This window comes from Melanerpes formicivorus, unplaced genomic scaffold (genome assembly GCF_026170545.1).
Source record: "Melanerpes formicivorus ecotype bairdi unplaced genomic scaffold, bMelFor1.0.p_v2 SCAF_10, whole genome shotgun sequence".
Lineage (NCBI taxonomy): Eukaryota > Metazoa > Chordata > Aves > Piciformes > Picidae > Melanerpes > Melanerpes formicivorus.
The window spans coordinates 9,243,184-9,270,092 of NW_027142362.1; the positions used below are offsets into that span (position 1 = coordinate 9,243,184).

Genomic DNA, 26,909 nt, shown 5'->3' on the forward strand with positions numbered 1-26,909 from the left:
TGGGTCCAGGACAGAGCCTGCTGCTGCACTCAGCATGGCTGGGTGGATTTAGTAGTCACTCAACCCAGAGAGGAGTGTGGGATACCACAAGCAAATACCTGAGTCTTCCTGAAGTTTTAGCTCAAAAGCATTCCTAAAATGTTGTTGGGAAGCATGCAGGGGATTTTGTGACTCTGGGTTGCTCTGTGATGATGCTTTGTCTCATCACCCAGGGTGGAAAGTCAGAAAATCAATCAGAATATCCTTCAGAAATACAGCACAGGGACTGAATTGTGGAAACAAGGTGTAGAAGGGGATGCACACAGTCTGTGGGTGCTGTAGTACAATGGAAACACTTGTGACTGGTCTTTCTTCTGTCTTTGGGGGGAAACTGCAAATCACAGGCAATATTGATACTTAAACCATACAGACCCACTTCAGCTGTATCACCTGCTAGTGAATGCTCCCCTGTTTTAAACTGGATTTTTAGCTCAAATATCAGAAAGTATTTAATCAGCTTCTAAATTGAGGTTATCCATTTCTACATTACAGAGACAAATTAAGCAGGCTACTGTGGTACCAGCAAACATCTGCTAAACCAAGGCAAACTTAATGATAAACAAAATTAGGTTCTTTTCTAGTTGGGTTTCATCCATCTGCACCCAACTAGTGTTCACTTTTAAAGAAGGCAGAGAGAGAAGCTATTGCTTTTAATCCATTTTGACAGAAGAAAGCAGTGATTAGGCAAAGCCACTGTGCTCTAATCTTCCCAAGTTTAAGCCAGCCCATAATGCTCATGTTACGCTTTCTCACTGGCATGCCTGAAACAGGAAAGATGCTCAATGTTTTCCGCAGTGCCATGAGGCTAGATGTTCAGTGAGATGTGGGTTTTACAGTATGCAGCAGAGTTGTACCAGCATCTTCTGGCACAGGAGGGGAGTCAGCATTAAGGTCTCTGCACTGACAACCTGCCTTTACATGGACATCTATGCTTTGCTTGCTGGAGCAGGATTTATGGTAGTTTTAAGGCATTGCTGCCACTTAACCTCTGTGAAGGTGGTTGCCAAAGGAAAGACCTGGAGCTATTTGGACCTCCTGCTCTCCACAGCCCTTTTCATGGCAACATTTTGATTTAGATCCTCATTCCAGTTCAGAACTGGGGATCGATGAGCAAGTTTTAAACTGAAAGAGTGGAGATTTAGATTGGGTGTCAGGAAGGAATTCTTTACTGTGAGGGTGGTGACACATTGGAATAGGTTGCCCAGAGGGGCTGTGAATTCCCTCTCTCTGGAAATGTTTGAGGATATGTTGGATGGATCTTCAAGAAACCTGGGGTAGTGGAAGGTCTCCCTGCCCATGGCAAGTGGGTTTGACTAGATGATCTCTAATACCTCTTCCAACCCAAACCACTCTAAATATCTAGACATGGCATTTTGGACACAGTTTAGTGGATATGGTGCTGTTGAGTTGACAGTTAGACTTGAGGAACTTAGAGGTCTTTTCCAGCCTTAATGGTTTTATGATTCTAAGGTCCTGAAAGCTTTAAAACTGTGAGATTGGAGCCATTTTATGCAGCAGAAGCCATGGGGGTGAAGGCTGAAATACTGGTGGGCAGAAGAACAGAGCTGCACTGGCTATGTTCTTCGGGCAGGAGGAGGCTCAGATGTGTTCCTGTGTTTGTGTTTTCCCTGTGTTCCTATCTACAGGTGTTTGTGTGGGACACTTCTGTATTTGCAATATTCAGAGAATATGGAATTAAGTAAGGACTGTTAGAGGGAGACAGGGTTCATTGCAGTGGCAGAGTACAAGGCTGCAGGGCTGGAGTGAAGCTTATAAGGTCAGCCTGGCTATCCCGTGATCCAAAACCAGGCTTCACCATTTGTAGTGTTGCTTTTGGCTTGTTCCTGAAGTGTCCAGTGATGGAGTTTGTGCCTTCTCTGCCATTTCCACTTTGTGCCATTATCTGCAGAGCCTTTTCTGAAGACCTACTCCAGCCTCCACTCCAGGCAGTTGTTTAATCCCATCTTTATGCAGTTGGTTAATCCCTGACTAAACGTGGTGCTTCCACTTGTCCCTATTGAATGCCATCTTATTTTTTCAGTCTTATTGTCCAATTTGTCAAAATCACTTTGAATTCTAGGCCTCATCCTTCAGTGCACTTGCTGTCCCTCTCAGTCTGGTATCACCTACAGATTTGGCATTGATGATCTTAAGGGGTTTTTCCAACCTAAATGATTCTGTGATTTAATAACAAGGTTCATCAGTATTCAAGAGGGACAGCTCTCATGTTGTCTGTGCTACTGTAACAAAGCAGAGGTTGCATTTGCAATCTATCTTTGAAATATTTCCTACTCAAATCCGTCATGCCAATGTTTGTAATGATCTCTGTAGATGTGATACATCTCTAGGACAATATGTCGGTAGATGTGGTGCTGAGGGACATGGTTTAATGGGGACCTGGCAGTGCTGGGTTAATGGCTGGACATGGTTTAATGGCCATGGTGGTGTTAGGTTAAAGGTTGGTTTGGGGGAATCAGAGCCTGGTCTTGTCTTCTCCTGCAGCAGAAGCTGTTATGGAAGTGTTGCTTGGATGCTTAAGGAAATAGCCAGGCTTGGGAATAAGCTGCCTGGGCATGCAGAGACCAGTGGCACATCAACCCTTACAAGCATTTGAGTCTTTGCTACCATTTTAGCAGCATCCCCAGTATGTAGATCTATGTGATACTGATCCAGTATTTAAGGAAAATGAAGGAACCATTCCCCAGCTTAAAATGGCTATACCCATCCCTCACTCCTTTAAGATCTTGGGTTTCTGCTATTTTTTGCTTATGTAGTATGGTGTAAAGGTGTTCAGGAAACACGTGGACACGATGTTTCAGGATGTAGCTCAATGGCTGTGATGGTCTTAGGTTGACAGTTGGACTCTGTGATCTTGGAGGTCTTTTAAGAGCAACAAAGTTGGTGAGGGATTTGGAACACAAGCCCTATGAGGAAAGACTGAGGGAGCTGGGGTTGCTCAGCCTGGAGAAGAGGAGACTCAGGGGTGACCTTATCACTCTATACAACTACCTGAAGGGAGGTTGTAGACAGGCAGATGATGGTCTCTTCTCCCCAGCAGCCAGCACCAGAACAAGAGGACACAGTCTCAGGCTGTGCCAGGGGAGGTTCAGGTTGGATGTTAGGAAGAAGTTCTACACAGAGAGAGTGATTGCCCATTGGAATGGGCTGCCCGGGGAGGTGGTGGAGTCGCCGTCATTGGAGGTTTTCAGGAGGAGACTTGATGGGGTGCTTGGTGCCATGGGTTAGCTGTTTGGGTGGGTTGGATTGGTTGATGGGTTGGACACGATGATCTTGAAGGTCTCTTCCAACCTGGTTTGGTTTATTCTAAATAAATAAAGGTTTATTCCAACCAAAGCAATTTTGATTCCAACCAAAATGATTCTGTGATTTCATGACATGGATTAAATCCTCTCTTTTTTCCCCCCTCCCCAGACGTGAAGCCATCTAACATGTTGGTGAACACACGAGGCCAGGTGAAGCTGTGTGACTTCGGGGTGAGCACCCAGGTAATTCCCCATTTTGATACTCATCCCTCTCTCTCTCTGGGTTTTTTTTTTCCCCTTCCCTCATGTCAAAATCACCTGGCTGCCAGACAGCCAGCCCCACAGCAAGCTCCCCTCTGCTGGGACCACCCTATTCAGCTTTAATCTCTGGGCGACTTTTCTTCATCTGAATATGATTGTTCATTGTTTAATGACAGTAAAAACTGCTGATATTGTAATTACTACTTACGAATAGCAAACTTCATTGATATGCAGCTTTGATATGAAAGCGTTCCGGCCAGACAAAAGGGAGGGCAGAACGAGAGACGTGTCTGGGGAGCCCAACTGGCCCACAATAAAAATTAATATTGGGACTAACAATAGTAGTGGGCTTTTACAATGTGCAGCACAAATTTTAATTAATTTCCATTTTGGGCATCCCTGGAGAACTTCTCTGATAGTGACCCGTGAGCTCGCTGCGATGTTGATTTGAATTTCAGCACCTTTCCTCTCAGCCAAACACGAGGACCAAAGAGAAGGTCAGCCTTGTATTATGAGTTGTCAGAATCTGTTGTCCCTCCAGCGTATTTAGTGCTGGTTGCATTCAAAGTGATGAATTGTGGCTTTATTCACATCTTGAGCCAGCTGACTGCAAAGGGAGGGGAAAAGAGGAAAAACAACGAGCGCGCTCAATCCTACTTCAAATTGACTTTTTTATGTCCGACTAGTTTGGGGTACTAAAGCCATAAGCATCCTGTTTAACAGAATTGTTTAAGGTTATCTGCCATAAACTGTAATGCAGTGCTTGTTTAAATTGGAACTCTCATTCCCAACACCAGAGAGATTTAATCATTTTTAATGCCTCCGCAGATAAATTTGTTCCCCTTTCCATAATTTTTCGTTGATTTATAGGAATGATGATTGTAGGTTAAATGAGGAATAATTGCCCATTTTATTTCCACATTATCTTTATATTGTTCTAACAGACTGTTTTGTCTGATAGCTGGTGAATTCTATAGCCAAGACGTATGTTGGAACAAATGCTTATATGGCGGTAAGTGGATTTATGCAGGAGTAGCATTTAAGTAGAAGTATTTGTTCACAGCCTTGTTCTGTGGAATGCAGGAGGTGCTCTGCATCAATTCTCAAATGTCATCTCTTCCCTGTCCCCAGCATAAGCGGTGTCTTAACTGTGCATGCCACGGAACGGCTCCCTTTCGCCGTCGCCCAGACCCATTCCCTTCCTATTTAAACTAAAAGAGGAAGATTCAGACTGGAGAAAAGGGAGACATTTTTAATGTTGAGAGCAGTGAGACCCTGGCCCAGCTTGTCCAGAGATGTGGTAGCTCCAACCCTGGAACTGTTCCAGGTCAGGTGGTTTGGGGCTCTGAGCAACCTGCTCTAGTTGAGATATCCCTGCTGACTGCAGGACCTTGAAAGGTCATTCCCTATCCAAACCAGTCTGATGACCTTGAAAGGTCACTTCCCACCCAAACCAGTCTGTGAGCATTCTATCTGTGCTCACCTACCAGCCCTGTGACCACTGCTCTTCTTGACAGTAGGGAAGAGTAACACTGGAGGAGTGGTGTTCTGTCATGTACTTCTAGTTGTCTTTACTGCATTTAATAACTGGGAACAAAGACAAGAGCCAGTCCAACAATCTAAGCCCACTGTTCCACAGATAGCCTACATCTCTCTGCAGCCCCATTGACAGCCTGTTACTGTCCATAGTTTGGCAGCTGCTGCTCCAAGCCTTTAGCAGATTTGGCACCTTTAGCAAAGCATTGAAACCTGAGCAGACGTCTCATGGGCTTGTTGATGTCTCAACATAAAATCATAAAATGCACTGGCTTGGAAGGGACCCTTGAAGGTCATTGTGTCCAATCACCCTGCAGTGAGCAGGGACACCTGCAACTAGATCAGGTTGCTCAGGACCCATCAATTATGATATGGAATGGATCCAGTGATGGCACCTTCCCACCTCTCTGGGCAACCTGCTCCAGTATTTCACTACTCCTTATGTCTAACTTAAATCTACTCTGCTTTAGTTTAAAAGCTTCTGTGTATGTGTTTCCCATGTGAAGCTGCTGTAGAAGTTTGGACCTGAAAATACTTGGACTGGTAATATTAGGGCATTAAATTGCATGTTGTGTAATGTCCACACCACTGAGGCAAGCAAGTCAAGGGAGGTTCTCCTCCCCCTCTACTCTGCCCTGGTAAGGCCTCATCTGGAGTAATGGATCCAGTACTGGACTTCCCAGTTCAGGAGTGACAGGGAACTGCTTGAGACAGAAGAGCAAAGGGCTGCAAAGATAATTAGAGGACTAGAATAGCTGCTCTAGGAAAGAAGACTGAGGGACTTGGGGCTTTTTATCCTGGAGAAGACTGACGGGGGGATCTTATCAATGTTTATACTTAAAAGGTGGGTGTCAGGAGGATGGGGCCAGGTTTTTTTAGTGGCGCCCACTGACAGGACAAGAGGTAGTAGGCACCAGTTTGAACATAAGAAATTCCATCTAAACATGAGGAGGAACTTCTTTAATATGAGGGTGGCATAGCACTGGAGCAGGCTGCCCAGAGAGGTGGTGGAGTCTCCTCTGGAGGGCTTCCAAACCCACCTGGCCATTGGCAAGCTGCTGTGGGTGTCCCTTCCAACCCTTAGCATTCTGTGATTCTATGATTCTAGCTGTCCTGACAACTGTTACGTGAGGTTCATGTCATTTATATAAGTGAGGGGAGCCAGTCTGGAAATAAATGACACAAGTTAGCATCTAGTTTTCATTAGATAATATATTTACTACTTTTAATCCTCCATTTAATTTAACATTTGTGAAAAACTTGAATGCTTCGGTTTAGAGCAGCACATCAACAGTTGCCTTCTATTTTTAACCATTAGAATTCTTTCACAAAACTACTTATGTAGTAATTTATTTATTTATCTTTTAAGTGCTCAGCTTGTTTAAAAAACAAAGTGTGAACAATACCAAGTGGTTGCTAGTTGTGTTTTTCAAACCTCAGGGAAGAGGAGAGAGAAATCCATGACCTTTAATCGCTTTCAGGTATTTTTTTTTCCCCTTACTTTCCTGTAAGAAGAAAGCAGACCAGGGTGTCCATTTGTTTACTAAGTGCTTTTCTAGTCAAGGTGTAGTCATTATGTGGCTTCTGAAACACTCATCCTAGAAAGACTTGGGCTATCCTGTGTCATCAGAATGTTATGTGCAGAAAAATGTAAACTAGAAAAGGGAGGGAGGGGAAAAAATATCTTTTCTAATGTATTTCCACCTTCACTAGTAAGCCTCTGTGCCTCCATTTTCTAAAAGACCTGGAATAGAGCAAATCAAACAAATAAACAGCTTCAAATTAATCAACTTTTCCAACTCAGTTGTTACTCTTAGAGTGGTCTTAAGCAGATCGAAGAATTCAATTGTATTATGCTTTTAGCGTTCAGGTCAAGATTACTATTCTCTTTCCCAGGTGTACATTAAATAAATTACTTTTTCTTTCCTCCCCCTCTCCTTATTTTTTATGGATGAATGTGATGCAGGCATCTATTAATTGCAAAAGGGAGATTTAAGCCAAAATGATCACTTGATCTGATTTCTTGTCTCCAGATTGTTCCGCTTGCTCGATGAGTTCTTTGTCGTGATCAAACTCATAGTCTACCCATCAGAAAATAATGAAGCCTTGCTTTGCCTTGGCAGACTGAGTGAATTTGAAACCATTACAAAAAAAAAAACCAAAAAAAAGGAGGTTCTGCTGAAAACCAACAAGCAAAAAATCTCTTTTGATAGAGCTGCTTATCACAGTATCACTTAGGTTGGAAAGGACCTCGAGAATCATCGAGTCCAACCTATCTTCAGGTTGATCTGTGTGTTGCACTTTTTCTTCTTCTTCTTCTCATCTGCTTTTCCCTGCTTTGGAATTCATCAGACTGGATTTTTTTTGTGTGTCAAGGAGCAAGTGGTTTACTGGCCATGATAGTCTGTGGACAAAGAATTTCTAAACATAAGCTGCTGTTTAAAACTTGAGCTTGTGTTTTATATATAAATGTATAGAATATAGATAGATGGATAGATATAGATATAAAAGAAGTAAAATAGTTAATATAGAGGGAGGAAGAAATGGAATTTATGTAGAATGGCCTGTGGATTTAGGAAGTATGTACAACATTTATTTATTTATTTATCTAGAATAGAATACATTTATAAAGTATGTAATGTTTACATTTATAAATGTTATAGCTAATATTTACAAATCTATTTTTATGTAATTATAACATGTAAGTGCCTAATATATAAAAGAGGCATATATTTATACCCATACAAAATACAAAGATATAGAGACTGCCTAAAACCTATAGACTATATAAATATATGCATTATATAAAGATACATAAATATAAAGATATATAAAATACATCTTAAAACACACATCTTAGAGTGTGTATATATATATATATATACACATATATATATATAAAGAAAATACTTGTAAAGCAAGAATGAAGAATTTAATGTTGCTCAGTGTGAATTCTGCATCTGATTTGGTGGTTTAGGCAAAAACAGGGTCTCACCTCCACCAAAACGATCCATGGCACAGCCCCAGTTGCAGGGCCCACACTGGGCCGGGACAGCTGATACTCTATTATGTTATAACTTGTGATATTTTAAATATCAATATACATTTTTGGCTGCTTGTCCGCATTTTGATGAGGATCTTTGTCAGTGTGAAAAGGTGCTTTAAAATCAGATCCCTATGGGATGCTGTTGTGAGCATTTCAAAGATGTGCTGACCTGTGCTAGTTGTGGAATCACAGATTTACAGATCATAGAATCCTAGAATGGCTTGGGTTGGAAGGGACCTTAGAGATCATCTGCTCCAACCTCCTTGCCATGGGCAGGGATGCCTCTCAACTAGACTCAGCTGCTCAAGGTCTCATCCAACCTGGCCTTGAACACCCCCAGGGAGGAGGCATCCACAACCTCCCTGCGCAGCCTATTCCAGAGTCTCACCACCCTCGTACTCAGGAACTTCTTCCTAATATCCAGTCTGAACCTACTCTCCCTCAGCTTCAAACCATTCTCTCTTGTCCTGTTGCTAGACCCCCTTATGAAAAGTCACTTTCCAGCCTTCCTGCAGGATCCCTTCAGGTATTGGAAGGCAGCTTATAAGGTCCTCCCAGAGCCTTGTCCTTTCTAGGCTGAACAACCCCAGTGCCCTCAGCTTATCCTCACAGCAGAGACGCTGCAGCCCTTGGATCGTCTCTGTGGCCCTCCTCTGGCCTGGCTCCAACAGCTCTGTGTCCTTCTTACGATGGAGATAGAATCATGCATTCACAGATTGATCGACTCATAGATTCATAGAATCATGACTTGGAACAGTGGTCCCCAAAAAATCTTATTTCAGTTAGTTATACAGAGCTAGAATTATTCTTAAAACAAATAAGTAAAAATAAATACCCCCCCAAAATGGCCACTGTTCAGCTCAAAATCAGTGAGACTTGGTCAAAAAGATTTAATTCCTGTTGCTTCTGGGGTGTTTTGTCGGTGAAGGCAGCTAGGGAAGGCTACCTTTAAAGATAACACAGGCAGCAGCGTGTTTTTTACTTAACATTCAAGCTGCGCTAAAAGCTCTTGACCTGGGATTAGCAGTGCAGAGTAAACATCCGAAAACACATTGGGCTGGCACTAATTTGGGAGCTTGCCTTCTAAAAAAGGTCTCTGGATTATTAAAGACTAAAAATACAGCCAGTGCTTTGTAGGTGGCTGGGCTAGACAGGTGCATTAACAGCACAGTGGGGAGAGAAGTCTCATGGAGCCTTTTATTGTTACATTTCATGCTGTACTTGACCTTGGAAATGCTTAAATTGTAGCTTTCAAGTAAAAACTAGCAGTTATATTTTACAGCATTCTATTTCATGAGGCATTAAGCCTGCTATTAATACTTTGGAGTGATATTTTCTTTCCTTTTTCTTTTTTTTTTTTCCATAGGTCAAAACTAAAATTAAAAAGTATATAAAATAAAACTGCTGGCATGTGACTTCATTGATTCTTTTGGCTTCAATAACTTTGCTTCTTAAACCAGTTACTCCCCATTCCCTTGACTCAACATCAGAATCTTGTTTCCTGGTAGCTCACCTGGGCTTAGCAATAAATGTGTATACCACTGGACTCGCACAACTTGACCTTGTGCTTTGCTGCGTGCCTGCAAGCTTTTTATGTTGGCTAAACCAGGCAAAGTCAACTTTATAAGGTCCATAGCCACGTGTGGCTGCAAGCCTGAGCAGTACCAAGCCCTTTCCACTTGCAGAGAGGCAAAAATAAGTGGTGTTTGAAGAATAGACTAGACTAGACTAGACCAGACCAGACCAGACCAGGTTGGAAGAGATCTTTGAGATCAAGTCCAACCTATCATCCAATACCATCTAATCAACTAACCCATGGCAACCTATCATCCAATACCATCTAATCAACTAAACCATGGCACCAAGCACCCCATCCCGTCTCTTCCTAAACACCTCCAGTGATGGTGACTCCACCTTTGCCAGGTTAGCTGTTGAGCTTTCAGCTCTCTTTGTGCTTTCTCAATTGATTTGCTTGCCCTGGGCTGATATTTGTGAGATAAATGCATAAAACATACAGGTTTGTATTTTGTGCAAAACACAAAACTCCCTAGTATCAGGTGATAGAATGAGAGGAGATGGCCTCAAATATGCCAGGTAGGGTGGTTTAGATTGTATGTTAAGGAACATTTCTTCTCTGCAAGAGTGGTCAGGCATTTGAACAGGCCACCCAAGGATGTGGTGGGGTCACCATCCCTGGAGGTGTTCAGGAAACATGTGGACATGGCACTTAGGGACATGGTCTAGTGGCCATGGTGATGTTGGGTTGACGGTTGAAGTCTATGATCTTAGAGGGCTTTTCCAACCTAAGCAGTTCTGTGGTTCTGTGAAATTTGTTTGCTAATCTTAAGATGTTTCTTTGCAGCCTGAGAGGATTTCAGGAGAACAGTATGGAATTCATTCAGACGTCTGGAGTCTGGGGATTTCCTTCATGGAGGTAAGCAAAAATCTGTCATTTTCATGTGCACATTGCCAGAATTCAAATCTTAATATGAAGATATTTTGATGTAGTCTTTGTGTCTTCTATATCTGCATGCTTTTAATTATTGCTACATTTTTCGCCTGGATTTAGAATGGATTTATTCTTCCTGTGTTCAGTTCAGTGACATCCTCTGTACAACCCAGTAACACTCTTAAGCCCTCTAATAAAACTCCAAATGAAGGTAAGAAGTAGGGCTAGTGATAGAACAAGAGGGCCTGAAGCTGCACATGGGGAGATTTAGGCTGGACACTAGGAATAATTTTTTCACTGAAAGGGTTTTCAGATATTGGAACAGGCTGCTCAGGGAGGTGGTGGAGTCTCCATCCCTGGAGGTGTTAAAAAAAAGCCAAAACACAAGTGGACATGGCAGTTTGGGTCATGGTTTAATAACCATGGTGGTGTTGGGTTGATGGTTGGATGTGTTTGTAGTCTGGGTGTGGTGCTTTGACATATGACTTAGTGGTGGACTAGGCAGAATAGGTTGAACTTGATTTTCTTGAAGGTCTTCCAACCTAAATGGTTCTGTGGTTCTTCATCCTTTCAACACCTCTGAGGTAGAAGATGATGTTATTTCTATATCACATCTTTACGGGTCAGGACAGGAGAAAGACTTATCAGAATAAACAGTTCAAAGAGAATGTGCTCATAAATGTGGCCATTGAGGAGAAGCCATGCTTTCTGCAGGTTTGGTCAGAACAAAGTCAGGTTTGATTCTGGGGAAAGGTGGCTTTTTTTATTTCAGCTTGGGGTTCATCAGACGTTTGAAGAACCACGAATTCCAATGACTCCATGAAAATGGAGGATTATTTATAGGAAAGATAATCTAGAGTGTATAAGTTGTGTAGTAATGCCTGTGTTGTGATGGCATCTTGACCAGTAAGATCCAATCTGGCTTGTATTTTGTCTGGGAGACGGGACAGGAAGCTCTGGTGTGGTGGTGACACTAGGTTATGTTCATACAGCTCTCTTCATGCTGGCCACAAACAAGCCTTAATAGCTCAAGTAATAAACTCTCAGGAGACTTCTCCAACGGAAGGACAGTGTCATGAAAAAGTCTCCTGCTTGGGGCAGTTGTTTGTTCCTGTAAGAACAGGCTCCCCAGGGAAGTGATTGAATTGCCATCCCTGAAAGTGCTTAAAAGCTGTAGAGATGTGGTGCTGAGGGACATGGTTTAGCACCAGACTTGGCAGAGTTACAAAATGGTTGGACCCCATGATCTTAAAGGTCTTTTCCAACCAAAGTGATTCACTTTGAAGGATGAATTTCACATTATATTAACCCACACTAGGAAAACTCCTTTAATTTGCATTGATTCTCCTCTTTTAAAACTTCTCAACTCCTTTTATTTCCCAGTCTCACTTTCCACCACTGTATTGTGAACCAGATGTACAAAACCCAATTTGATGCCGTGTGCTTTGTTAATTGGCATGTCATCTGGTCCTCCGAGACCTCTCCTCAACATGATCGCTGCTTTATTGAAGTGGTTAAGAGTGATGTGTTAAATGATGAAAGCAAGGACAGTGGCTTAGAAAAATGTCTCCAGAAAGGTGAAGAAGATGCTCAAAGAGCCACGCAAGGTCACTGTCATTAAGGTAACACTGTATTGACGTGGGGATTGGGAGTGGAGGCGCCCAGGTTCTTGTTTATGAAACTGTTAAAAAGAGAAGCGGGCATTTGCTGGAGGAATTCCAAGTCCTCTCCATTTACTAATGTAATACTCCAGCCTTGCAACTTTGTGCTGTTAGAGCATGTTAATGTAAAATAAATGACATGTGGGACCAAGTTAGCCAAGGCTGCTGTGACATAGGATGACATAAAATAGCAGCTAAGTAAATCTTCTTTAACGTTTTTCTGAGCCTTTACAATGCCTGTAATTTCTTTACTGCAAAGCCATGTGTGATGAGCCACTGAACTGATGATTGTGGAGGTGAAGAAAACTGCCCCAAAAGAACTTGATAGCACAGCTTGACAAGTATGTGGTGTGGGTCCCACCTAAGGTTTAAGACATGGAGAGTGTTCATGTTGCTTTTGAAGTAAGAGGTAATTGACAGTGTTCAGTCTTCCCTTGGCCAAGAGAAGAAGAAATGTTGCTATCTGCATTATTATTGTTGTTAGTGTTAGGATATTTGCTTACATATTATTAGCTGTGGGCTTGGGGCAGAGTGAATGGAAAGTGGTTTGGTAGAAAAGGACCCGGTGATGCTGGTTGACAGCCAGCTGAATATGAGCCAGCTGTGTGCTCTGTTGGCCAAGAAGGCCAACAGCATCCAGGCCTAGATCAGCAATAGGATGGCCAGCAGTAGTAGGGAAGTGATTATGGCCCTGTAGTGGGCACTGATGCGGCTACACCTTGAATCCTGGGTTCAGTTTTGGGCTCCTCAGTCCAAGAAGGACATTAAGATGCTGGAGCATGTCCAGAGAAGGGCAGCAAAGGTGGTGAAGGGTCTGGAGAACAGGGCCGGTGAGCAGTAGCTGAGGGAACTTCAGTTGTTCAGTCCGAAGAGAGGAGGCTGAGGGGAGACCTCATTGCTCTCTACGACTTTTTTTCCTGCAAGTGTTTTCAGGCATTGGAATGTGCTGCCCATGGAGGTGGTGGAGTCACCATCCCTGGAGGTGTTCAGGAAATCTGTGGACATGGCACCTGGGGACATGGCTTAATGGCTACAGAGGTGTTGGGTTGATGGTCAGACTCAATGATCTTAGAGATCTTCTCCAACTGAAACAATTCTATGATTCTTTTATTGCTAGTGTTGTTATCATCATTATTCTACATTTTTTTTTGGGGGGGGGGGTTCTGCATTCCTTCAGGATTTTTTGAAATGAAGTAAATTTAATCCATCATCTGTAAAACTATTTAATCATCACAAACAGTTTGTGTGTTTCCATGAGGTGTTTAGATGTTTTATTGAAGTGCTCACAGGTTGACAAAGCAGGTTCAATTTAAACTGATGACATTGCTGTCACCACACTGAAGACAGTGTCAGCATTTTCATTTTGAAAAGCAGTTTTTCAGGGGTTTATAACTCAGTCATAAAATACACTCTGAGCCCACTGGGCTGAGGCCGAGTACTCTGTGTGCTCTGTAACCGATCTGGGCTGCCTCCAAGAGCTGTGCTCTGCTCAGGAGGATACTTTAAATGGCCTGATATTTCTTGTTACTCTCCAAAGTGACTCTAATCCTACCTTGCATGGCAGCATGAAGTACAAAGCATCCAAAAGAATATAAAATGCGTCCTCTTGGTTCTTGATAGCATTAATGTCTGGTGGTACTTGGTTTTGGAGGTTTGAGGAGAAGATACGCCTTCAGCTCAGCCACTTCTCTTGGGGTAGGAGACTGCTGTAAGAGACCAGAATCATAGAATGGTTTGAACTGGGAGGGACCTTTAAAGATCATCTAATTCCAAGCTTCTTCCCATGGCTGAAGAAGCAGGGTGAGAAGGGTGTTGGTTGCAGTCTATAGGGCTGGTGTATTTTCAAGTCTTCCTGCTTCTACAATGGGTTATTTCTTGGTTTTCCCCTGGATTTTACCATCTCAAAGCTGCCTGCTGAAGAGCAATGTCATGCTCTCAAGATGATACTGAGGACCAGTCTCCTGTGTGTCATGAGGAGATGAAAGGGAAGGGAGTTTTGGGAAGGGAAAGGAATAGTTTTGATCCACATTGTTCATAGGGGCAAAATAATATCAATCATAGAATCATATCATAGAATGGTTTGGGTTGGAAGGAACGTTTGAAGGTCACCTAGTCCAATCCCTCAGCAGTCAGCAGGGATGTCTGCAACTAGAGCAGGTTGCTTAGAGCCCCAAACAGCCTGACCTGCAGCAGTTCAAGGGATGAGGCATTTCCCACCTCTCAAGGCAACCTGGGCTAGGGTCTCACTAACTTGGATGTACAAAATTTCTTCCTTATAGGAATAGACTTCCAGATCCTTGCCAGAAGATCCAGGGCTCATATCTTCAGATATGATAGGTATTGGATTACATTGAAATACAGGAAATGAAAGTGATTCTCTTGTGCTACAAGCCAAGTAAGTTTTGAAAGTAGACCATGAGCTTGTGTGCAGGGCTAATGATACCTTTCTGCACCTTCTATTTCAAGTCTTCAGTCACCAGAGTTCTCTGCTATCTGTGTATTTGTGAGAGTTTTTGAGGGTCTCTAGTAGTTTGTGACATTTATGACCTTTGCAGTAAGATGCTTCTTGAAGTGATGTTCCAAGCAGACATATGACAGAGGTCCTGGGGCTGTATGCATTCCCACAGGCAGGAACACCAATATGCATCCAACACACATCCTTCCGTCATGCCTTTCAAGCTCACAGGCATTTCTTCTGAGTAGGGCTAACACTCGTTGCATACAGTGTCAGCTTCATGGACTCTTAGACTCCCAGCACACTTGGGCTGGGAGCACAGACAGATATAAGAAGAGCTCGCTCAGATGATAAAGGCAAAGAGGAGAAGATGTTTGAAGAGGGTGCGATAAGAGAAGAAGCTCTAAAGAATCAGCTTTAAGGTGATTCTCTCAAAGCACTTCACTCTAAGATGTTTAACTGCATAAAAGTGATGTAAAGACTCAGGTTTATGTAATCTGGTCAAGGACAGGAGTCTTCAGGAGAATTTCTAAGGAGTCTGAAATTTGTGATCAGTGACATATCATCAGCTTTGAAGTGGTAATGGTTCAAGATGAAGGTCATGAGCTGATCTGCAGGAAGTTCTGCAAACCACAATTTCTTCTTCTGCAGGATTTCATTTATGCCACCATTATGGTTGGTCTTGCATCACTTTTACACCCTTACCTAAACATCAGCAGATAGACGTGGGAGGGGCAGTTCTGAGATGCAATGCTTGGTGGTACAGCATGATTTCTGTAGTGTACTGGAGACTGGATGAGGGCTTGGTCGAAAGGGTCATGATGATGATGGGTAAACTGTGAGTGTCAGTGTGACTGCTGGAAGGAGATGTGGGCCATCTCTGACCTACAGTGTCAAAAGCTCCTCTGAGCACAGGCAGGAGGAATATTAATTAAAATAGGCCCTTAGATGATGGCAAAGGTCAAGCTTAAAAAGGAAATAAGAATTTGCATTTGATCTCCATGCAGAGCAGGACTCTTGATGGCATAACAAACTATTTGGCTGAACTGAGGTGTCTCCCCTCAAGGGACAGTTTGTACTGGACTTGTTCTTGCTTTCTGTGTGCTTGGAATGAGAGAATTATTTTATGATTACTGGTTTAAACTGGAGAGACTGGGAAAGGCCTTGCCATGGTGATGCTGCTGGTGCTGGTAGAGCCACTGGGAAGGGCTCGTAGCAGACAGCTTGAGGTCATCCTGCAGAATTTTAATCAATAACTTGAATTGTTCTTACATTTATGTAGTTTTAGTCAATCTATACAGAATGATGCCTTTCAGAAACTTGTTCTTAGGAAAAAGCTGGCCTCGATTTTCATTATATTTTTTCCCCCCTTGAGCTATTTTGAGTGATTTCTCCAAACCGTTAGCTCCCTTCTCCTCATCTACCATCTTCAGCAGCCACCAGGATGAAGACAGACAATGTCCAGCTCCATCCCCATCTTTGTGGTGGCAGAATTAGAAGGAAAGGTACCAGTGCCTGAGGGTTGGGTCATGAATTAATAATTGCTGTGTCGGTGGGGGGAGGCCCGTCAGAAGAGCTGGAGACCGGGGAAGTTGCCTCGCAGAGCGCTATCAATCACTCAGTGACCATAACTTCCAGTAATTAGTGTATTTTATGGGCCTTTGCTTCAGTGACTCGGAAGCACATATGCTCCACTCCCAGCTAAACTTAGCCAGAGTAATATTCCAGGATGATTTATCCGCTTGCTGCACTGGGATGTAACCCTATATTAGGTGAAGATTGTGAACTAAGCTGCAATAAAGTGGAAGTTTAGGTACAGTTTGCACAGGGTGAGACCTCAATGTATCATGTTTCCCAGCAATTGCTCTTAGGCCACCCCGGGCAGGCGCTGAGGTGGCCAAATAAATAAGACAATTCTCTACCTGAGTGGATGGATAAGTGGACAATGAAGGGATACCATCCCCTGTGGTGTGCATATATAGGATATATATCTATTATATATATTATATATAGGATTATGTAATGTAAATTAACATTCTGGTGTTTTTATACTGGGTAGCATAGCTGGTTTTACTTCTGAAAGAGCAACATTTAGAAATATTTCTCAGTCACCTCCACCTTGCCCTATTATTTAATTGGTTTCTAATGGTGTATGAACTGTCATACCTGTGGAGATGGAGAACAGCTGCAGTTGAGCTGCTTTTCGCAGAAACCCAGTGTGGTGGAGGTTGGAAGGAACCCCTGGAGATCATCCAGTCCATCCACAGCAGCTTGCCCAGGATCACAATGGCCAGGTGGGTTTGGAATCTCCCCAGAGAAGGAGACTCCACAACCTCTCTGGAGAGCCTCACACCAAAGAAATTTCTCCTCCTGTTCAGGTAGAGCCACCTGGGTTCCACTTTGTGCCCATTGTCTCTTGTCCTGTCCCGGGGCGCCATTGAGACGAGTATGGCCCAATCCTCTTGCCCCTTATGGGCCCTTTGTCTCTTACTGAGCGTTGAGCAGATCCACTCTCAGGCTGTTCTTCTTGAGGCTAAACAGCCCCAAGGCTCTCAGGCTTTCCTACCCTCACAGAGATGTCCCAGGCCCCTCAGCACCTTTGTAGCCTCCTCTGGACTCTCTCCAGTAGCTCCCTGCCTCTCTTGAGCTGGACAGCGCAGAACTGGACCCAGTACTCCAGATATGGCCTGATTAAGGAAGAGTAGAGGGGAAGAGGAGAACTTCCTTCAAGTTGCAGGCCACACACTTCTTCATGTATCTCAGAAGAGCACTGGCCTTCTTGGCCACAAGAGCACACTGATGGCTCATACTGGACTTTTCTGCCAGCACCCCCAGGTCCTTCCCCACGGAGCTGCTTTCCATCAGAGCAACCAGATTGACTTTTCTTTTTCCTGTAGCTATTGAATACAAACCCAGCGCACGCACACACACAAAAAAAGCATGAACCCTCTCTGCTCCAACAAGTGGCCTCATTAATCTTTATGGACCATTTGTGTGAATTTTGCAGCCACCAATTTCTGTAGATTGGTCCTGAAAGGCCCAGGTCCCACCTTTTTGCCTTTAGAAAAGGCTTTGCTCTTCTCAGCAACACCTTTGAAGACGCAGCCGTAAAAGCCTGGTAATAGAAGGGGTTTGTGGAGGGGAAGAAATGTGCAATTTAATCATGATTGTCTGAGCTCTTTAGTTTGCAGTGCATTTCCTATAGTTCATATTTAAAAGAAGTCAAAGTGAAACTAATTATCTTTAATTAAGGTGAATTAGGCTTTGATTTTTAATATATTTTATGGAGAGAGAGCTTCAACTCATCTGCTCAAGCCAAGGAATGTCCCAAAGGTTATTAGGGCATATTTCTGTTGGGCCTGATGGTTATTAGTAATAACCTTCTTCCTCATAGTCCTAGACATGAACAAATCTGTCACTTCATCAGTCTCTGTTACCCGCGCTTATGCCCCTCCACAGGGGTCGCAGATTCCACAAGTTATCAGCTAATGGCCTTATACATTAAAAATTGAAGCTTCCCTCACTCCCAGGCCTTTCAAGGCTTTGTTCTTAAGCCCCAGACACTTTGGAGTGCAGCTGCAAACTATAGGCAGAAGATTAAATTAATTTGTAACTCTTTTCTTTTTTTTTTCCTTTCTCCCCCCCCCCCCCCCCTTCTCGTCCTGCATTACTAAATCCTGCACATTTAATTGAAACCCTACTTCAAGATGCTTTGTGTTTCTGTTCTTCTTTGTTGTCAGTTTAACCTCAGAAGCACTTTAATGCTGGTAAATTGCTGTTATATCCTTTTGGATTCTTGGGTGGGTTTTTTTTTTCCCCCCTTCTTCAAACCATGCAATAAGAGGACAGAGAAATTGATGTTAGAAAGGAAGAGAAATCTTAGAGTAGTTTTTGAGGTATTCAATATTTATTAAGGTCCATACCCTGCAGAGTTTCAGGTGATTTGGAAGCCATCTATCTAGGAATGGATAAATTGGTCTTGGAATGAAATTCCACCTAGGGAATTTTATGTTATCCAGTAGTTAAGTCTGATTTTTAAAGTTTCCTCCGTCTGAATGTTCCCGAAGTGGCGGCTGCCTCGCCATAAAACGAGAGGTTTTAACTGCAGTGCACAATCTAAATGCAAAAATCCTTGGATGGAAATTTAATTGTGCAAAATGTGCACGAGGTAATTAAGAACAAATTTTAGCACGTTACAGACTATAAAAGTTCCTCCTTCAGCTGGAGCAGCAGCGATATTCGGAGCGCTTAGTTTCAATTTGCAGTTATGCCGAGAAACATGGAATGTGCCGGAATCAAGGATAAAAACATCCCATGCTTTTCAGCAGAACTGTAAATTGAAAAAAAACCCACAAACAAACCCTTGCACAACACAGAAAATAATCTAAGTGGGAGACTTCATTGCCTGAAGTGTCCTAAAAATACGGTTTGGAACTTCCTTCCCTTCCTCCCTCCCTTTCTGAACAGGGTACAGCCCAAGCTGCCGTTGTAATTCTTATTAACAATATACAAGCAGGCAAGGAAAGAGCCATGTGGAGGAAGTGATTTGTCAGTGAGGATTTCTGGATTTCCATTTTTTTTTGGTTCCAAAGGTGTTGATTTTATTATTTCTACAAGTCATTTTTACTTTCTGCTCACTTACCTTAATATATCACCAGAGAGGTTAGAGTTGTCATCTAAACTTCTGGTCTCGTTCTTTTTTTGTACCCATTTTAGACATAAAAATGTCTAGAAATGTCTATGTTTAGACATAAAAATGTCTAAAAGGTACCTTTTATCTATTTATATATATAGAAATACCTAAAATATATCTAGATAGATATATCTATAGATAGATATCTGTAGATATATAGATATCTGTAGATATCTAGATAGATATATCCATCCCAATATCTATATCTACATGTAGACATCTATATATCTATCTATATCTATAAATATCTATATCTACATGTAGATATCTATATCTTTATAGATATTTATATCTATATAGATAGATATCACAGTATCACAATATAACTTAGGTTGGAAAGGACCTTAATGATCATCGAGTCCAAAGTCATAAAGATATCTTTCTATATATATGTGTGTGTGTGTGTGTATATACAAAGATAGATAAAATAGATACCTAAAAGATACCACTTTGAAGTATAAAATCATAGAATCATGGAATGGTTTGGGTGGGAAGAAACCCTCAAAGGTCATCTTGTCCACCCCCCCTGCAGTCAGCAGGGACATCTCCAGCTCGATCATGTTGCTCAGGGCCCCATCAAGTTTGACCTTGAATATCTCCAGGGATGGGGCCTCCACCACATCTCTGGGCAACCTGTTCCAGTGTTTCACTACTCTGACCATAAGGATTTAAGCTGCCACCAAAACCGAGGGCTTCATACTCCGTTTTGTTTCCCTTACCTCTTTTTACATATAAAATCATGGAATCATAGAATAGTTTGGGTGGGAAGGGACCTTTCAAGGTCATCTAGTCCAACACCCTTGCAGTCAGCAGGGACATCTGAAACTAGAGCAGGTTTTGTAGAACCCCAAACAATCTGTTCCAGAATGGGTCCAGGGATGGGGTATCTCCCACCTCTCTGGGCAACATGGGCCAGAGTCTCATCAAAATCACACACAGACAAGTGAAAGTATGTAGGAAAGTGTTATTCTGACATCTCTTGCTGATCTGATTTGATTTTCCTATTTCCATGCTAGCATTACACAGAATGATAGGGACTGCAAGGGGGACCTCTGGAGATCATCCAGTCTGACCCTGCTGCTAAAGCAGGGGCACCTACATCAGCCTGACCAGGATCACAATGGCCAGGGGGGTTTGGAATCTCTCCAGAGGAGACTCCACAGTCTCTCTAGGCAGCCTGCTCCTGCAGCAAAGAAATTTCTCCTCCTGTTCAGATGGAATGAACCTCCTGGCTTCCAGTTTGTGCTTGTTGTTCCTTGTCCTTTCACTGGGCAGAGTCTGGAAAGAGTCTGGCCCCATCCTCTTGCTCCCACCCAGCCTTCAGCTCTTGCTGAGCACTGAGCAGAGCCCCTCTCAGGCTGCTCTTCTCCACACTCAACAGCCCCAGGGCTCTCATAGAGACGCTCCAGGCCCCCCAGCATCTTCGTAGCCTCCACTGAATTCTCTCCAGTAGTTCCTTGTGTCTCTCAGACTGGGGACTCCAGAACTGGGCCCCGTACTCCAGCTGTGGCCTTACTAGGGTAGAGTGGGGCCACATTGGGTAGGCACATGGCTGAACTGGACAAACAGAGCACGGCAGCTCACTAGGGCTTTTTAAAGTGATGGGGTATCCATAGGGAAATAAGCTCCCTGATGATTAAACATTCCCTTTCCCTCCTTAATGCTCAGAGCTACAGAATCTACTACTCAGTTCCCAGACCCAAGCAGTGCACCTTCCAATACCTGCAAGGATCCTACAGGAAGGCTGAAGAGGGTCTTTTCATAGGGGTGTGGAGCAGTGGGACAAGGGGGCATGGTTTTAAGCTGAGGGAGTGTTAGTTTAGACTTCTTAGGAAGAAGTTCTTCAGTATGAGGGTGTTGAGACTCTGGAACAGGCTACCTAGGGATATTGTGATCGCCTCCTCCCTGGAAGTGTTCAAGGACAGGTTGGATGAGCCAAGCCTAGTTGAGAGGCATCCCTGACTGTGGCAGGGAGATTGGGGTAGATGATCTCTAAGGTCCTTTCCAGTCTAGGCCATTCTAGGACTCTATGGTAGCATGAATGGCAATGTTGTGGGTTTGTTACAGTGCTTCAGGAGTCTGCTATTTAGTTTTCGAGTTTTATTGTGTAAACGCAAAGGAGAAAAGTTTTTTGTGGTATACTTGGTGGTTTACATTCTTCTTGCATCCTGCATTGGGCTCATGCTACAAATGTTTCTGTGACTTCCTTGAGCCAGATGATAAAGAGTATGAGAATCCCTTTAGTGAAGCTTTAATCTGTTTGTTTTTTGGGGTTGGAGGTTTTTTGTTTTCTTTAAAGTGTGACGCTATTTATAAATCCAAATCTACATACAGAGGTCATTGGTTGGCTGAACTTAAACCATTTTACTTAGTAAATTTAATTAAGAAAATACAGTGCAACTCATAAGCAAATGAGTTTTTCCTAGTTTTAAACCAAACCACCCTCTTGAGTGCTGATTGCCTTGCTCGACCCCTGGTGATATAGAAACAGGCAAAATTAAAAAGGACATTAAAGCTTCATTAAATCTGAAACACATTTAGTACAGTGACATATCTGCAGGCTATTTCAGGGAAGATTACATACTCTTTGCTAAGTTTCTTAATTTATAATACCTTGACAATCTTGCAGGGAGGAAACAGCTCTGGCTGGATGAATCGAGTGATGGTTCAGGGGGATGCCGAACTGGCACATTGTCTAGCCAGGGCTGTGTTGCTTCGCAGCTGTCAGTCAAGGAGCAGCCTCAATGAGAAATGTGGGGCTTGAACAGCCCCCAGAAAAACTTGGTCTTTGGAGTATTGGGTTCAGTGCTGGGCTGTCCAGCTCGAGAGAGGGAACAAACAGAGATAGTCCAAGGGAGGCTAAAAAGACACTGAGGGGCCTAGAGCATCTCTGTGAGGAGGAAAAGCTGAGAGCCCTGGGGAAGAGCAGCCTGAGAGGGCATCTGCTCGATGCTCAGCAAGAGCTGAAGGGTGGGTGGGGGGCAAGAGGATGGGGCCAGACTCTTTCCAGACTCTGCCCAGTGAAAGGACAAGGGGCAACAGGCACAAACTGGAACCCAGGAAATTTCACTTGGACTTAAGGAGAAACTTCCTTGGTGGAGTCCTGGAACCGGCTGCCCAGAGAGGTTGTGGAGTGTCCTTCTCTGGAGACTTTCAAAACCCAACAGAACACATTCCCATGCAGCCTCATCTAGACATACCTGGCTTTAGCAGGTGGGTGGGACTAGGTGATCTCCAGAGGTCCCTTCCAACCCCCACCATTCTGTGATTAGAGAATCACAGAGATTCGAGATTGGTGTATTTTGGATTCTTTGAAGCTTGTTTTTAGACCCCTCCTTAGATTTAGCAGAAAACTGCTCTTTCCCCAGTTACCCTGCTGCCCATGACCCCCCTGCTGAGGTATTTGTCAGTCATGGAGAGGAATCATTACTGAGAATGGAAGTGCTTAGTTTGAAGTTGTCATCAAGGACTGCCTTGACGGCTTGGGCAGGTTTTCTCCTTAAATAAGATCTGCAAAATGATGCCCTATGCAAACAGCCATCATCATTATCTTGTTCTACAGTGGGATAACTGCTTCATTCCTACAGATCAGTAGCTGTTGTAATGACTGTTCTGAAGTCCAACAGTCATTGGAGCTATCAGTATTTCTTCTGTTCATGGAGAAGTGTTGAACATTTATAGGTTTGTGTCTGGGCATTTTTAGTCTATCATAGCAGCAACACTTCTTAGGATCTCAAGTAGCTTCTTGGAAGTTAAGGATGGTCCTCCCAAAGGAAGAGAAGATTAAAAAGGGCATGTTCTAGTAGCTCTTGGTCCTTATGACAGAGCATGACAGAAAATGTAGGGTCTTTGCTTAACTTTTTATCTGTGTATTTCAAAGCCTGCTGTCAGAGAGTGACTGGAATGAGCTGGGAGAGGCTATGAACCAGAGACAAGGGGTGGAAAGGATGACCATCAAACCTACTTAGCTCAGGTTGGCTTGTTACAAGGATGAATCTGCTGCAGAGAGAAGCACTGCACTCAGCACTGCGACAGAAACAAAACCAAAAGGCAGATTTGACCCCAAAGAGATGAGTCTTGAAGGCAAACTTGGAAGACAACGTGCAGAAGAAACCCAGAGGGAGGGGGTGAGCTTACACTATATCACTTTGGAGAACCTGGGGGTGTCTTACTTGGCTTGTCACCTTCATCTGACCTGTTCCAGTCACCTTCAAGAGACCTGTTCCACTATCTCTTGTAAGCCTTATTGTACATTCTGTAGGCGTTCATCTGACCAACCAAGCAAACACAATGGTCACCAAGTGGATCTGCTCACAACTTTCTGAGCTTCTTTTGGAAGTCATCACCTAAAAAATGGGTTCATTTCTCTGGGTTTCTCTTGCACGCCTTTCTGATACAAATGCTTCAAGATCTACTCTCCTTTTGCAATGTCTTCCCTCTGAGGATCTGGGAGAAGTTCACTCCCATTGCTAAGGCTCACAGCTAAATGGTTCCTGTGGTACCAAGTTTGGGCAGCAGCTGGAACTGCAGAAAGGGCACCATCATTGCTGTTTTCTGGTTACTTCCACCCATACTGTCACCACCTTTTTACCACCTTCTCATCACCTTTCTCCTCAACTGATGTGGCCTGAGTAGGTCTGCTGGTGTTTGCCTCAGCAGTTCTCCACCCTTGCTACAGTTCTGTGCCTTCTTGTTCAGACTTAGGGTACTTTGTGCTGCCAGCCAGGCTGAAATTTCATCATAGGTTAGCACAGCTGCCTCAGCTGGCAATCTGGCCAGGTCAAGTAACCATGGCACTGAGGAGCTCAAGTATCAGTGATGATACTGGTGCTGTGTGAGGCAGCTTTCACCCGGCATTGACATGTGGTTTAGCCTTTGCAGGACATGACATGATGGCTTAGACCTTCAGCACTGATGCTTTTGCTCAGTCTGGTGTGGATATAGCTAGTTTATCACACAGTTTATCACTGACAGTAGTGCATCCATAACCTTGTTGGTAGACCTCCTTCTGAAGGCTGGGAAAGGGAGGATTCACAATGGTTAACCAGTGTAGAGAAGCTCCTCTGTAAACCATGGAGAGAGGTGGGCTTTTCCAGAAAGCAGGTCAGAAGGCCCTTTTGGGGAAGTAAAAAAAGACCCTGTTCCATTACTGAACAGTAGATAAAATAACTTAAACTAGTTGCATTTTGCTGAAACTGTTTCACACAGAATCCCAACATGGTGGGGGTTGGAAGTGACATCCTGGAGATCATGCAGTCCAACCCCTCTGCTAAAGCAGGGGCACCCCACAGCAGCCTGCTCAGGATCTCAGTGTCCAGTGGGTTTGGAGTCTCTCCAGAGATGGCTCCACAGCTTCTTTGGGCATCCTGGTCCAATGCTCTGGCAGCCTCAAAGTAAAGAAATTTCTCTTTAAATTCTTGTGAAACCTTTTGTGCTGTGGGTTGTGCCCATTGCCTCTTGTCCCATCACTTGCCAAGGGTTGGGTATGAAATGGGAAAACCTATAGATTTACTTGAAGAATTTATCATGGAATATTTATTAGCTATGGCTTTATGGCAACAGTGGTGTTGGTTTTGGTCTAATAGCAGGTACTCTAGTAATGCATCAGTTGATTATAAAACAGTGTGGACAACAAATCCATTTGATATCATGTGCAGCTGCAGGCAGATCTGAAGAAAAGACTGAGGGTCTTGTTGTGGGTGCTGTGATCTCTCTGATACATCTCAGAGGTTCCTGGGTTGGTTTGAGAGAGATAGGGAAACAAACCTCAGCAGCATAACCCAGATTTTACTCCGAACCAGTTAGAGAAGGACTTTGGGAGTTCAGTGCAGCTCTACAGTACCTGCAGATAATTACCAGTAAAGGTCAGTGTCGTTGGCCTCGCTATTGAGGCTGAACTGGTTTAATTTAGAGAGTCCTCAGGAACTTGGGCATCAAACAGCTGTTACTGGGTGGTACAGACAAAAGAGCTGGAGGAAAAGGGAGATGCTCAGAAACATAGACCAAGGGTAATTGCTGTGAACAACTCCATTCTAAATACAGCTCTTTGTGTGTTTGCAGAATTACTTTTGCTGCCACTTTCCAATTTATACAATAGTAAGAGTTGAGTACTTTTCTCTCTTTAAGGAAATGTGCCCTCCATGCAAATCTATATAACTAGACAAATATTATTTCCTTTCCCAGCTTGCTCTTGGGAGGTTTCCATATCCTCAGGTAAGATTGTTCATTACTGCTGTTTGCCACTGTGAGATTCATTCCTATGTATGAAGGTGCAGAGAGCAATTGTGAACATTTGAGCCACATACAAATAAATCTGTCCTGTTAAATTGAAAAGTGGTATCTTGAAGGAGTAATTTAGAAATCTCTATTGATTTTTTTTCTTTTCCTCTCTCTCTCTCTCTTTTTTTTTCCCCCCTCTTCTCCAAACTCTAGATTTCCCTTCCCTGGAGACAATGAAAATTATGATGATGTTAATGATCGTTTTGTTGGGAGATTACAAAATAACCCAGTGTGCTACCCAACAATGCTTTTGAAGCAGGGAGATGTATTACTCCCTTTGTATAGTTGAATATTTCATTCTAAGTCTGAACTATGGTGCAATGGCCTAAAATCTCATCAAATCAAAAACATGTCAAGAGAATCACAGCATTGTTTTGGTTGGAAAGGACCTCTAAGATCACCAAGTCCAACCATCACAGAATGCCAATTATTCAATGTCAGTGGAATAATTAAGGGAACTCTGAATTCTCCTGTTTAAGAGGACCTAGTATTAGTATTTTATTTAGGTACTGGTATTTTCTGACTTCCCACTAACTCAATTTGGTTGAAGCTGGTGGTAAAACAATTTCCATCTTCAGTGGCAATGCATAAGCCAGGGCTTAGCCCTGCATTACCACATAACATTTTACTTGGCTTGAAAAAAAAAACCCATAAAGCTCTGAACAAAACAACCACTCCAGAAATAGTTTTTGATGATTCCTTTAAATTCTCATTGCAAGATGGATGTTAGAATTCACAGCACCAAACTATTCTGCAGTTGCTCAAATTATTCTTCCCTGGGAGAAGGGGAAAAGTGAAGTGTCCAGGGACTAAAATGAATTATTTGAATGTGGGTTTTATGTTTTCATATGTTTTATGAACACTGCTTTCTGCATCTTGGTCTGTACAGATCAGAGTGCCTGGAGGCATGTCTGATTTAAAGGTGGTGTTGGTCTGTGCTCTTTAAGCATCTATTAACTTGCTATTATTATGCAAATAACTGTTGTAATACACATACTAATTTATGCATGGTTAGATTATGCAGATGCCTCACAAACATGGTTATTGAATAATAGGCTGGGACTCATTCTCTCTCCCATTTTTATAAGCTGTTTTAAGCAAATTCTCTTGACACTTTTATGGACTTGCAAAGGTTTTTGCACATGGAGAAATGTCCTGATTTTCCACTTCCTCATCTCCTACAGAAAGCATTCACAGACTGAGAGAGCTGGAGCACAACATACTATG

At 43.1% G+C, this 26,909-nt stretch overlaps 1 protein-coding gene across 2 annotated transcripts in view; it reads left to right on the top strand.

The window, feature by feature from the left end:
* MAP2K5 (mitogen-activated protein kinase kinase 5) overlaps window positions 1–26,909 on the top strand; it is a 161,287-nt gene that overhangs the window by 77,447 nt on the left and 56,931 nt on the right. Inside the window, exons 14-17 of one of the 2 annotated variants that reach the window (XM_068143547.1) lie at window positions 3,472–3,545; window positions 4,525–4,575; window positions 10,508–10,579; window positions 25,587–25,616. In XM_068143547.1, the coding sequence (XP_067999648.1) occupies window positions 3,472–3,545; window positions 4,525–4,575; window positions 10,508–10,579; window positions 25,587–25,616 (227 nt within the window). The remainder of the gene's footprint in view (window positions 1–3,471; window positions 3,546–4,524; window positions 4,576–10,507; window positions 10,580–25,586; window positions 25,617–26,909) is intronic. The other variant, XM_068143548.1, reaches the window with a different exon arrangement.